The sequence below is a fragment of the Sceloporus occidentalis genome, unplaced genomic scaffold, assembly GCF_023333645.1.
Source record: "Sceloporus occidentalis isolate IW3139 unplaced genomic scaffold, rSceOcc1.0.p SCAF_4, whole genome shotgun sequence".
NCBI lineage: Eukaryota > Metazoa > Chordata > Lepidosauria > Squamata > Phrynosomatidae > Sceloporus > Sceloporus occidentalis.
In genome coordinates, this window is record NW_028316984.1 from 68,085,740 (window position 1) to 68,100,441 (window position 14,702).

Sequence of the window (14,702 nt, forward strand, 5' to 3'; positions counted from 1 at the left end):
ACTGTAGTTTTAGTTCTGCTTAGGCTGACCGTATTTCCTTGAGACAAATATGGGATACTCTATGGCCTGTTACAGACAGCCAAAATAAAGCTGCTTCAAGTCACAGTGGAGGTATGGTGTTTCAATGATGCATGCGTCCTAAGAGTCCAGAAGTCACACCAAAGCCACGCTCCAGCCCTAAGAACGGGAGCGTGGCTTTGGTGTGGCTTCTGGACTCTTAGGATGCATGCATCATTGAAACACCATACCTCCACTGTGACTCGAAGCAGCTTTATTTTGGCTGTCTGTAACAGGCCTATGACACAATTTTTTTGACAATTATAATTTCAAACAGGAATCTTCAAACCATTTTCAAATTCCATGACATAATAGGGCATTTTTCTTGAAAATGGAACAAAATTTACATTTATATTAAAATGACAGGATGGTCTGGAAATATGGGGAAAAAAACAGTACTGTCCTGTTTAAAATGGTATGAATGATCAGCCTAGTTCTGCTCCCTTCCCAGAATTAATGATAATATTGGATTATTTTGTTCAGTTCTTTCCTTCTGAAGCTGGAGTTCTTGCTACCTTTTGTGCCTTTGTATCTCAACTGCAGCTCACAGTTGATGCTCTACCACTTTTGGAAATTTTCCCTACAAGCAGTAGTCATTGTCTGTATTGGAGATTGTCAAAACTTCATGTAAATCTCTCTTAATGTGTGTGTGTGTGTGTGTGTGTGTGCATGCACATGTGTACATGCCAAAAGATTTATTTCATATGTTCAAGGTTCATCTTTGGGTAAACAACATCTTAGGCAAGGAGCATCTTCCATTCCTCCATCCCACCTCAGGCCAGTTCTCTAAAGTTGTCAAATTGTGTGACTTAAGTAGAATTGCAAAAATTTACAAAGGAAAGCTGTGTTCTCCAGATTCTTATGTGTACATGGAAATGGAAAAAGAAGCAAACTTTAAAACTAATAGACCGAAGTTGATGTTTATAGTTAACATTGAGACAAACAGTGAAATGTGTTTGGAAGAGTTTAAGCATGAACTTTTGCCCCCCCCCCCCCCTTTCTCTTTTTTTGTTGTTGTCCTAGTTTGTTGCAGATAATATCCTGAAGAAAGTCTGAGCCACTGAGTTTAGCTCAGCTTTCCCTATTGCAGCTTGATACCCAGGGTGAGCACTCTGCTCTCTCAGCCCTAATCCATTCCTACAGATGTGTGTATAAACTACTGACATAATGGTGCACCCATACACCACTTTTCAGCTCCTGGTCCACATATTTTTCAATAAAGTTTGAGTGGTAGCAGTGTGGTTCTGTGGAGTCATTTTTTAAAAAAATAACCATCACATTTGTCAAGTGAAATAATGCAGGAATATCTGTATCAGATCCAGCTGGCCACTGCTGAAGATACTTAGGTAACAAAAACAGATTCTGATTGAGGACTGCTGAGGCTTAATATCGTTCGTGGTAATTGCTACCCGAGTTTCTAGTGCAGAGTTGAAAGCTTTCTGGTCTGCTACAGTGATATGATTCTTGTTCCTTACCACTGTCCTACTCACTCATGCTGCACAAAGACAGGCAGTATGACCTCAGTCTCTCACACACAAGACAATTCTCTGTGTAGTTCAGAGAGCCCCTATACTTGATATCGTAACTGTGCATGAGAGCAAGTGGTAGCCTGTCATAATCTAAGATGAAGATGGCAACCTCAGCATTGATTTCTACGTATTTTGTTAAGTTTTCTCTTTCTATGTTACAGAACCTCAAGATGGCATTCAGCCATGGTTCATTAGCAAACCAAGGTCAGTGACAGCAGCACCTGGGCAAAACATTCTTATTTCTTGTGCCATTGCTGGAGACCCTTTCCCTGCAGTTCACTGGTTGAAAGATGGCAGGAAAGTGACTACAGGAGCAGGCTGTGAATTTCTACAGAATGAAGACATCTTCACATTGGTTATAAGGAATGTGCAACCTTGTCATGCTGGCCAATATGAAATACAACTCAGGTAAATCCAGTGGAAGCATCTCTGTCTGTCTGTCTGTCTGTTTCTCTCTCTCTCTCTCTTTCTGTGATACTTGCAGCTTTTAATAATTACGTAACATGTCGCCTTAAATATGATCTATATGAGAATTTAACAACTTTTCAAAATATGGTCTATTTCACTTTCATCATGCTATTTGATTCTGTAGACACAGGGCATCCCAAGAGCTCATAGTCTGTTCATTTGTTCATGGGCTCCCTATTAATTTGTCTGCTTTTAATTTGTTTAAAAGGGGAAAGTGCATGTTCTATGCAGTTCCATGATTTTGCCCTTCCAATTCTTTATCACACACATAAACATTGCAGAAGCAGGGTCTGTTTTGAAGAGAAGCTACTGAATTCCTTCCCTTCTGGCCATTTTTCAAACAATATTCAGTCTCCTGAAGGTGTATTTTTATTTATTTTTTATGCCACTCTTCTCCCAGAGTGGGAACCAAGGCAGCTTCCAGAAATAGTAAATTAAAAATGTGTACAATAAAATTTTTAAAAACACAATTAGTTATTTCATAAAATACATTAAAAATTTTTTTAAAATAAGCAAAAGTTTATAAGATAAATAAAACATCCCCAATATCCTGCCCCACCCTCCAATTATATATTAAAAGTCTGCTTAAACAGAAATGTCTTTGCCTACCAATAAAAGGAAACCAGGAGGGGGGCCAGCATAGCCACCTCTTCCATAGGGTGGCAGGAGCCACTGAGAAGGCTGTCTCTCATGGCCTCACCAAGCGAGCATTTGATGGTGGCAGGATCAAGAGGAAGCATTCCTCTGAAGATTTTAGAGTTCTGGCAAGTTTGTATTGGGAGATACGGTATTTCAGATAGTCTAGACTAAAGCTATAAAGGTCTTTTAGGTCATGACCAGTACTTTCAATTGTGCCTGGAAATGAACGAGTAGTCAGTGAAACTGTTTTATTGAAGGAGGTATATGCTCCATATAACTGGCCCCAATCAGTATTCTGACTGCAGCATTTTGAACCCACTGAAGTTTCTGAACAGTTTCCAAAGGCAGCCCCATGTACAGTGTGCTACAGTAGTCCAAACAGGATGCAATCAAGGGATGTGTCACAGTAGCTGGATCTGACATCTCAAGAAAAGGGTGCAACTGGTGCACTAAATCACTCCTAGCCACTGCTGAAACCTGGACATCCAGGGTCAGAGCCAAGTCCAGGAGAATACCCGAGCTGCAGCCTGAGATTTCAGAGGGATTACAAATCCATCCAGTGCAGGCAGAGTCTCTATTCCTTGATCTGATCAAGAGTAGTCTAAATTATCTAAATTAAGTTTGAATTGATTTGTCCTCACCCAGTCTGTTACTGACAACAGACATTGATTCAGTACTGAGACAGCTTCCTTGGAATCAGATGGGAGTGAGAAAAAGAGTTGGGTGTCATCAGCATACTGATAAGACTGTCAAGGATGATGGGAGTTGTAGCTCTTCACCTCTGGCTCTAACTCACCACCTTGTTATGCAGCGGAGCTGACCAGCTTTGATCAGTGGTTAGTGCTTTTCTCCAATAGCAGCAGAGTTTCAGAGAATAGGCTGAAGACCCTGACAAACTCTCCAAGCCTTCTCACTCTTCTTCCTCAGAAGTCTCCAAACTTCTCCAGGATCCTGCTGGCTCTTGTATCTTCACTCAAGACACCAGACAACTCAGTAGTCTTATATAAAAGATCTACTTTATTCTACAAAATACAAAAACTATATGCCCTATAAATCACAATCTCTACAATCTCGAATATCTCCAAACTACCCAACTACCCAAAACATTCCAACTACCCACAAAATACATTGACAAACATAGCAATTATTATAGCCATTGTCAAACACCACCCACTAGTCAGTTTCCACCCAGTGGGCGTGTACATTCATTTTGATTGGTTCTCATAGTTCAACCCATACTTGAGAATTTCATCATTTCACCTTGTACACTTAATGAATCTCAGGTGTTTCCAGTTGTACATTCTACAATTCTGTCCTTGACATTCAGGACTTCTAAATTACATTAGCTTTTTCATCTGTGTGGCTTCTTAATTGCTTTTGCTTAGTCACTGTGACTTTCACATACATGTTTTATTTCTTCTACTGTATGTCCCATGTTGCATTTTCCTTAACAAAGACTGTACACCAAAACTCTGGAAGACTTCTGCCAGGGGGATTTCATGTAGAAGTTAAACATCATGGAGGACAAAAAAGAATGCGGTGGGACTCACAGGCCAGTGGTCAGGGGGTCAAACAAGGGTCCTCCAGCACACCTACTGCATTTGCCCATCCAAGAAAAACATAAACTGCACAACACTGTTCCCAAGTCCCATCACAAAGAGGCAATCCAGAGGGATACCATAGTCCATAGTATCAAAATCCACCAAGCGATCCAGCAAAACCAACAGGGACAGGCTCCCTCTGTCCAGTTCCCTGTGTAGGGTCATTCACCAAGGAGACCAAAGCTGTCTCTGTCCCACAAACTAGATTGAATTGGCTCTAGATAATCTGTTTCATCCAGAAAACCCTGGAGCTGGGAGGCCAGCACACACTCCAGAATCTTGCACAAGAATGGAATGTTAGAGGCTGGCCGAAAATTATTCAGAATGGTAGGATCTCAACTTCAGCATCCATGTCAGAGCTGATCCAAGTGATTGTATATGCAGTGTCTTGCAAATTCATCACAGTGGCTTGTTGAGTGGTCTTTGTTTCCTCAGAGTGTAAAAGGCCCCTGGCCACTTTAGACAGCTCTGAAGGATAACACTGTGCAGATGCAATGGTGGCAGAAAAGTATAATTCCTTCACTGCTGCCATCACCATGGAATAAGACTTCTAATCAACTCTAGCCTGTGTTCAGTCAGACTCGCTCCAAGTCTTCTGCCATTGTCACTCTGGTCTCCATCCCACTCATTTTATCACCACCAGCTCCCTATTGAACTAAGAACCACTTGGCTGAATGTCATGGTAGGGGATGCTTAGGGACATCATGACCACTGCCCTGGCCAATTCCTTATTCCAGAGATCAGCCAGGGCTTCAACAGGATTTTGTGTCAAGCCAGCACAGGGACGTAGCTAGGATTTTAGGAAGGGGGGGGGGTGCAGACTAAGTGCCACCATTATAATGGGGCTTGAGTGCGGTGGCGCAGCAGCACACCATTCATTTTTCTAATGGAAGGGGGGGGTCCGGACCCCAAGAACCCCCCCCCCCCCTTGGCTACGTCCCTGGCCAGCAGGAAACTGGCCAAGAGCCATCAGGAATCCATCTAGATACATAAATCTCCTGGAGCAACCATCTTAATCACTACCTCACCCCTGCTGAGGCTCCAAGTCCCAGTGAGCCTAAAGCCCATCTTGTGTTGTGGTGAACATGAAGTCCTGACCTGAACCTAATGGAGCAGTCTCTGCATGGATGTTGAAGTCCCCCAGTACAACAAGCCAAGGGAACACCAACACCACTGCTGAGACCAACTTAGCCAGCTCAGGAAAGGAGACGGTTGAAGAGAGGGAGGCAGTATACCAACAGAATCCCTGTTCTTTCCCGGCATCCCACATTCAAAAATGCACATTCAGATCCAGCAGATTGTGAGACAAGGTCCTTTGTGAGGGAGTTGGGATCCTGATAGACCACTGCAACTCCACATCACCACCCTCCAAGCCTTATGTGCTGTTTTATAGAGAACCCAGTTGAACAAAGCTGGAAGAAATTAACTAACCTTCACTCCAGCTTCATCCAACCAGGACTCTGTAATGCAAGCCCGGTCAGCATGCTCACCCAGGATCAAGTCTCCCTGTAACTGAACTGCAGAAACCAAATATTTAATTATTTATTTAATACCCTTCCTTTCTCCTTGCATGGGTTCCTTTCTCCCGGCATGGTTACAACAATTTTAAACAAAATTCTGCTAAAGTCTTTATGTAAAAGTTTTAAAAAAACAACCCATAGTTTTAAATTTAAAACACGTTTAAAACATGATTTAAAAAAATAACAACAGACGTACAGCACATTGAAATCACTCTTCTGTCACATGATTTAAAAACTAAAGATCTGCCGGTGGAAAGACAGCATAGGGGAGCTGACCAAACCAAACCTCGCCTGGGAAGGATTTGCATAACCTGAGAGCAGCCACTGGGAAGTCTCACTCCTGTGTCTTCACCAAATGTGTCTGTGATGATAGTGGTTCACAGAGAAAGCCCTCCCAAATTCAAGCAGGCTGGTAGAGGTGAATAAAGTGTTTCAGATACTCTCAGCTGAGCTATCTGCAGTAACAGTCTCTCCTTCCTTCCTTCCTTCTTTGTCGAGGTCCCAGTGGAGGTGCTTTTTGTAATTCAAGATGTCAAGGATTTCTCATTCCCAGAAGCATTTTATAATTCTTTATGGTCTTTCTTTGCCTGTACAGTCTTTGCCTGCTTACTCTCCATTTTCTTGGAATCCAAATTCAGATGCATTTTTTTAAAGGATACTCTTGAAGAATGTTTTTGACTTTAAAAAAACCATGTTCACATTTATTTTCCCTTCAGGCAAGGCTGATCAAATATAAAACCATATTCCCTGGTATGGTCCTGACAAACGCAGTTCTAAAACTTCATACTGATAATATCATTACACGCTATTTACTGTGCTTAGATGTGTTGCCTTATTCGGTTAATATTTTTGATTTTGTTTAACCTATGTGACTTTGGGGGACTGAGATACTTTTAAACAAAAAAAGTCTATGGTACTACCTTTTCAGTTTTAGTTTGATCAGTCAACAGTTCAAAATGAACGTTTCTTGTGTGGCCTGATCCTGATCGTGGAACCTACCTGAAACTGAGTTACATTGTATTTGTTAGTCTTTACTGCCAGAAGCATTTGCAGTACTGAAGCCTTAGGGTTGCTTCTTAAATGTTACTGCCACTAGTTTTATGTACAGATTGAAAGGGATTTTTTATATATAGGCTATTCAAAATGCTTGGAACCAGAAGTGTTTTGGATTTATTTTATTATTATTTTTAATTTTGAAATATTTGCATATATATAATGAGATATATTGGAGTTGGGACCTAAATCTAAGCATGCAATTTATTTATGTTTCATATACATATAAATGTAGCCTGAAGGTAATTTTGTACATAATATTTTTAATAATTTTATGCATGAAACAAAGGCTGCATCTGGACTGCTGAAATAATCCAGTTTGACACCACTTTAAACTGTCATGGGCCAATGCTATGGAATTCTGGGGATTGTAGTTTGTTGTGGCACCAGAGCGCTCTGGCAGAAAAGACGAAATGTTTCACTAACAAAAATTTCCAGAATTCCATAGTACTGAGCCATGGCAGTTAAAGTGTGTCAGAGTGGATTGTTTCTGCAGTGTGGATACATCCTAAGTTTATGTGCACTGAACTATCAGAAAGTAAAGGTGTCACTGTCTCAGCCATGTGGATGATTTTGGATTTTGGAATATTTCGGAATATTGGTTCTTGCCACATCAGATGAATTGACTAATTTGTTAAAAGGAAACACAGTGCAAATATTTTTACACTTGGTTCCATTTTATAGAATATATATAAAAAAGATCAGGAGATAATATAATTATTGCATTTGATATTTAACTATGATCTTTTCTCTATGTTATGGAAAAGGTTGTTCATATAATTGAATATTATTTAGAGAGGAACTACAGTATTATATGTATAAGTGGAAGACTTAAGCAGGGAAGAGTGGGAAAACAACAAGGGATTTAGGATGGGATAGGATTAGATAGAGAGAGCTAGGGTATTTCCCCCTTCCTTTTTGGGTAGTTATTTGCTTGTTTGTTCCTTTTCTTTTCTTTTCTTTTTTTCTTGGCTCCCCCATCCCCCTTTCTTTTAAAAATATATTTAGGACTATTTTTTCTATTGTACTTTTTTCTGTATATGTGTCATTTGCTGTACAGTGGATCCTTGTTATCCGGTGGGGTTTGGTTCCAGGAACCCCTGTGAATAACAAAATCCGTGGATGCTCAAGTCCCATTAAATACAATGGCATAGCAAAATGGTGTCCCTTATATAAAATGGAAAAATCAAGGTTTGATACTTGAAATTTATACCTTTTTTTAATATTTTGAAGCCATGGATGCTTGAATCCGTGTATAAAATATCCTTTTATAAGGAGGGCCAACTGTATTTTATCTGTTAGTTGTTGTATGTGTGTCTTTTTAATATCATTTACTTCTCTCCCTGTAACTATGGGTTGTTGTTGTTGTTGTTTATTTTTTTCGATCCCACTTTCCTCCCAAGACTGGGCCAAAAAGTGACTTACACTCTAAAAAACACAGTACTGTACAATTAAAAACCTACAAAATTGACAATTAAAATAAAGTATAAATTATCAATGAATTATGAACTATGAATTATCTAATCAGGAAAATAAAGAAAAAGGACTTCAAAGAAACGTCAAGAAGAAAGATTATAATGGCAGGTTGAAAATTTACTGAATTTGCACAAAAATATTCAGTACATGGTGATAGGGCATATAATGGCTTGGATGATTCTAACTTTAGTGTTCAGTTGTACATCTTTACTCTTTAGGATCTTGTCTAGTTCTTTCATTGTTGCTCTTCCCATTCCTAGTCTTCTTATTTCTTGACTGTAGTCTCCGTTCTGTTCAGTGTTTGGTCCAAGGTATGGGAAATGTTGTAACTATTTTGATTTTCTCATTATCTAGATTGAATTTATATTGATTCTACATGGTTATTATTTTTGTTTTCTTTATGTTCAGCAATAAGCCTGCCTTTGCCCTTTTTTCCTTGACTTTCCTTAGTAATTGTTCCAAGTTTCCACTAGTAGTATGGTGTCATCCGCATGCCTTAAATTGTTCATGTTCCTTCCTCCTATCTTTACTCCTCCTTCTGAGTCTTAACCTGCTCATCATATGATATTTTCGGCATACCAGTTGAACAAATAAAATGATAGTATGCAGCCTTGCCAAATCCCCTTACCAACTGGGAACCATTCTGTTACTCCATATTCTGTTTTAACAGTAGCCTCTTCTCCTAAGTATAGATTTCTCATCAGGACTACCAAATATAGTGGCACTCCAATGTGTTTAAGAGCATTCCGTAGCTTTTCATGATCTGTGGAGTCAAAGCTTGGCTATAGCTTATATCTTATAAAACACGTGCTGTTTTTCTTCCCTGGTGTGCTCCATTAACCATCTTATGTTTGCTATATGGTCCCTAGTGCCTCATCATTTTCTGAACCCCACTTGCACCTCTGGGATCTCTCTCTCCATATATGATTGGAGTTTATGCTGCAGAACGTATATTGATAGTTTCTAGTTTGTTGACCACCATTATGTTTTCCATATTGGATGGTATATTTTAGTTATCACTAGATTTAAAAAGTAAACATTTTAATTCTAGGTCATTACTTGCTGTATGTTTTTACCTGTTTGTATGTGTTTATCTATATTTTGTAAGTGATAGAATAATGCATGTGTATTTGCATGTATATGTAAATATTTACATGAGATGGGGTGAACACAAAAGAAAACAAGTGGAATATGGTCAAATGAAGAGGCCAAGGGAGAGAAAGACAGAAAGGGGAAAGAGTATTGCCTCCCTCCAACCCCCAAAACCTTTTGGTTTGACTCCACCTTCTTTGGCTATGTTTTTGCCTGTTACAGATGGTTCTCACATGGCAAGATTTCAAAAGTTATTTGAAAGATTGTGAGAGTTTTTGTACAATTTTTAAATGCTTTCCACATTTTGGAACTTTTGCCCCAGATTAAAATCATTTGAGGAAAAAATCTTTTTGGAGAAAGAACAGTGCAGAAATATTGTTTGTGAGTGTGTGTGGTGGGGACACCCAAGCATTTTGTGATTTAATTTTTTTTTATTCTCATTAAGGACCAGAACACTTGCAAGTAGTCTTTACATTCCTACTGCCTACAAATGTTCTTCCGTTTTAGTCCAAGGGGTGTTAGATTTCAACTCTTTAAAAGTTTACTCAGAGGATAATAATAATAATAATAATAATAATAATAATATATTTATATTTTCCTGCCTCTCCCAGATGGATAGAGGTGGGATTACAGTCCCTTAAAACCCATACATCAGTAATAAAATACGTATAAAATACACCAATAAAAATCTTAAAAGTGATTCATCATCAAGTGGTAATGCAGTAGATTCGTACAATGGTCTGAGGGTGTTTCTTACACAACGTCAGGTGGGTAAGCTCACCGGAAGAGATCCATCTTAAATGCCTTCTTAAACAATTCCAATGAGGTAATACTGTCCGTCCTCGCCTTACTTGGAAACAATGGGGCTCAGGCGCGGGGGCGCAACGGGCGCGCACGCTCATTCAATTGAATGGGACGCACCGCCCCTTCCGCCCCCTGCGCACGCCGCGGCTTGAGCGCGTATGCTCAAGGCTGCGTATGGCACGCCCGCGTATGGCACGCCCGCGTATGGCACGGGCGCACTGTAAGACAGATCTCTTCCGGGAGACTTCCACAATTTCAGAGCAGCTGCTGTGAAGGCTCTCTGGGAGGTCAGTATGAGCCTGGTTGATTGATGTTATAACATGTTCTTCCCAGTTATTCTAAGTGTGCGGGTTGGATTGTGTAGGGAGAGGCGTTCCCGCAAGTAACTCAGGCCCAAGCCATGTAGGGCTTTAAAGGTAATAACCAACACCTTGTATTGCACCCGGAAGCTAATCAGTAGCCAGTGAAGGGATTTTAAGAGAGGTGTTACATGGTCAAACCTGGATGAACCGGTGACCAGTCTGGCTGCTGCGTTTTGCATCAATTGAAGCTTCCAAACTTGGTACAAGGGAAGCCCCATGTAGAGCGCATTACAGAAATCAAGACGAGAGATTACCAGTGCATGGTAAAGTGCAGGATAAAGTGAAGTGAACAGATAAACTCTTGAGATGTGATACTGGAGAACAGTGCTGAGGATACTATGGACAGCCAAAAAGACAAACAATTGGTCCTTGAACAGATTAAATTTGATCTCTCCCTGGCGGTCAAGATGACAATACTGAGGCTGTTTTACTTTGGCCACATCATGAGAAAGCATAAAGTCATTGGAAAAAAAATAATGCTAGGGAAGGTAGGAGGCAACAGAAAGATAAGAAGACAACATGCCAGATTAATAGACTCAATCAGCAAGGTCACAAGCCTGAATTTGCAGGACCTAAGCAGAGCAGTGGAGGATAGGGGGACTTGGAGATGTCTTATCCACAGAGTAACCATGAGTCAGGGCCAGCTCAAGAGCAGTTAACAACAATAACAATAAATGTCATGTTGGGAGAAGCACTGTTCCTGCTCTCTCTTTCTCTCAAGAAGGAAGGCTCTTCAGAGATTTTGCTGAATGCAGTGCGTTCATGCATAATTTGAAAGGAGATAGAAATTTATGTAGTGACTGCTGGTTTTGTTCAGTTCAAGTGTATGTAGATTTGCCCTGCCCACTGCTAGCATGCAGCCTCCAGTAGATTACATGTGAAGAAATGTGACTCTTGAGAGATTCCCCACTCATATTTTAGATATTATGGCCTAATTCAGCCTGTCTCTATAGTTTCCTATAGGATATTGTGCAATATTTTTCAAGTCCCAGAGAACCCCGCATAAAAATTATTATATTTACAATTAATTAAAGTGTTGTTGTTTTTTCAAGCATGGTCTCTCGTGGATCCTCTAGAAACCTATAATAGAATCCTAGGGTTACAGGGAATCCTTGTTGAGAAACCCTGGTCTAAATTGTTATAGGCATGTAGAAGACAATGATTCAGTTGTTGTTATTATTATTATTATTATTATTATTATTAACCTTTATTTATAAAGCGCTGTAAATTTACACAGCGCTGTACATACAATCTTTTTAATTGGACGGTTCCCTGCCCTCAGGCTTACAATCTAAAAAGACATGACACAAAGGGAGTGGTGGTGGGGAAGGTTCATGGCTAAAGTGAGATGAGCTTGAGGTTTCTTCCATCTGTACATCAGTGTTTTGTGGAACCTCTTAAAATGTAGCCATTTTGAAAGCAGAATGGGGTCATTTTAAAAGTAAAGTTCAGAAGTTCCTCGGGGTCTTATTGCTACATCCAGTGTCCAGAGACTGTTTCCAGAGAGATAAATCTTGTATATTAAAAACCCTCAAGTCTAGTTGTAGGATTGGGCTTGGATTGAAAAACCTTTAAAATCCATCGTCTGGTAAAATATCTCTTCTGTCTTCAACTGTTGGCTAGTGATCAAGGCATCTTTTTCTTTTCTCCCCTTTTCTTTTCTGAATAACTCCTTGGCATGTAGTGGCAGTGTTTATACAGTTGCCTAAAGACATGAAATCTGTTTTTTTTGTTTTTTGGTATCCCTTGGGGGAGAGGATCCATTTGAAGATGTATCTGCAGTGAAGCATAACATGGTAGTGGGGGTGGGGGGGGGGTGGGAAGAGGGGAAAGTATTTTAATGACTTCTTTAATGGGAGTCTTTTCCAACAGGCATCTCTGGCATTCCTCTGCAAAAGGAAGAATAAGTGCTCAGCACCATATATGGTGACACTTCTGTTTTTTAAATTTTTTAAATATAAACATGCAGAGTCTGAAACAATCCATGTGGATTGATTGCTCTATTTGGAGGGGAAGGGGAGGAGAGGGCAGGCAAGGGAAAGAGGGAAGGGACCCTGGCTTCAGTATCTTAAATTTAAAGAAAATTAAACACATGGTTTTGAATAAACAAACACTGGAGAAAGGTTTGGAGAAATTTTAAGCATTTGCAAAACACTTCATTTCCTTTGCTTGGTTTTTCCAGCTTCTGATATTTATTTGCTTTCAGGTTGCTTGTTTGGCGGGAGTCCTTTCCCACTCCCACCTCCCACATGCCTTTGTTTTGAAGCAGTCTAGCAATGCCTCTATATGTCTTTCAAAAATTGTATGGACTCCACATAGACAGGGAGAAAAGTTGTGGGGAGGGGAATATAGTTTCCTTTTAGCCAATGATAATGAAAGTAGCTGTATCAACTGGGGCATAGGGCTGGGTGAGGAAACATTTTAAGCATCATTGAGTGGGCTGATCTTTTTTGTATCATTTCCATTTACTTTGAGAGGAAGAGCAGCTTTTTTTTTACTGATTCTGACTTAGTTTTTAACTTTTTTCAGAAACCACGTTGGAGAATGCAGCTGTCAGGTGTCTTTAATGCTGAGAGAAAGTTCAGTTTCCGAAGGAGAAGTGCACAGCAAGTGAGTACGGTTCCCAGGGACTTACATGGGTGGGTTCTATTTTTTGCTCTCCTAATTCTTTTCTTTTCCAGACTTGGGTTGGCTGTTGTTCAGACTAATTCCCAAATGTGACCCAACAAATTGTTTTCATCATACAGCTGAAGCAAACTGTACCAAGTCAGTGTGGAATATTTTTTTAATTTTTTAAAAATTGATGCCCTTATATGGTTCCTGAAGTCATCACTGATGCAATAAACTAATGGAGCATGCTCCTCTAATGAATCTTGTCTTCTGTAAACATATTTTGTCCTGGCTCTGAGGTGGTTCCCGGATATTTTAAACCAACTCTTAGCTTGCTCTCTCTTTCTCTTCTCCCTCCCCTTCCCCTTCCCCTTCCCCCTCCCCAACACCCAACCCTTCTCTGCTTGCAGTGGGAGGCAGGCAGAACGAAGAGATGCTAATAATCACAATGCACTGACATTTGGAAGCATTGGTGGCTTCAGAAGGAATACCAGTGAAACCCAGCAAGTTGAGGAAGAGCAGGAGGACGTCCGTGGGGTGCTTAAAAGGAGAGTAGAAACTCGAGAGAGTACAGAGGAGAAGCTGAGGCAACAGGAGGCCGAGCAGATTGACTTCCGTGACATTTTGGCAAAGAAAGTCAACACCAAAAGTTTTTCTGAGGAGGAGCTGAAGGAAATCCCAGCTGAACAAATGGACTTCCGTGCTAACCTGCAGCGGCAGGTCAAGCCCAAGACCTTGTCCGAAGAGGAAAGGAAAGTCCATGTTCCTCAACAGGTGGACTTCCGTGCAGTGTTGGCTAAGAAGGGCACCCCTAAACCTTCCTTACCAGAGAAGGCACCAGCCCCTAAGCCAGCTACACCTGATTTTAGGTCTGTGCTTGGGGCAAAGAAAAAGGCACCTACTGAGAATGGTGGCCCTGATGCCCAGCCCCAGAATGCCAATGTCAGCTTGGAAGTACAGAAACCCAGCACTGTCTCCAAAGCATCAGATGCCAGCACCAACTCTAAGAATCCACCAGCATCCAAATCACTGGACAAGAAGAATGCCACCTCTAAAATACCAGATACCAATGCTATTTCAGAAGCCAAAGATGTCAGTTCAAAACCTAAAGTTCAGAATGCCAGCATTAACTCTGAAGCACAAAATGCTAGCACCAATGCTGAAGTGCCACATGCCAAACAGGAGAATAAAGAGGAAAAAAATGACATCAGTTGCAAAGGTGGCTGCCTACCAATAGTGGATGGACAGTTATCTGAAGAGAAAGTAAAAGATACCAAAACAGAGCCTGTGGGAACAGCACCATCATTTACAGAAAAGCTACATGATACCCATGTAGTAGAAGGTGAAAAATTAGTCTTACAGTGTCAGGTTTCCTCAGACCCACCTGCTGCTGTCACCTGGACTTTGGATGGAAAGGTCATCAAATCGTCAAAGTTCATTGTCCTCTCCCAAGAAGGTAAACTAAGCAAATGGCAAGCCAGCCACATGCCA

At 40.6% G+C, this 14,702-nt stretch overlaps 1 protein-coding gene across 5 annotated transcripts in view; it reads left to right on the top strand.

The window, feature by feature from the left end:
- MYLK (myosin light chain kinase) overlaps window positions 1-14,702 on the top strand; it is a 206,922-nt gene that overhangs the window by 99,327 nt on the left and 92,893 nt on the right. For all 5 annotated transcript variants that reach the window (XM_089520242.1, XM_089520243.1, XM_089520246.1 and 2 more), the window contains 3 exons: window positions 1,748-1,994; window positions 13,131-13,211; window positions 13,622-14,667. In XM_089520242.1, coding sequence (XP_089376368.1) covers window positions 1,748-1,994; window positions 13,131-13,211; window positions 13,622-14,667 — 1,374 coding nt within the window. The remainder of the gene's footprint in view (window positions 1-1,747; window positions 1,995-13,130; window positions 13,212-13,621; window positions 14,668-14,702) is intronic.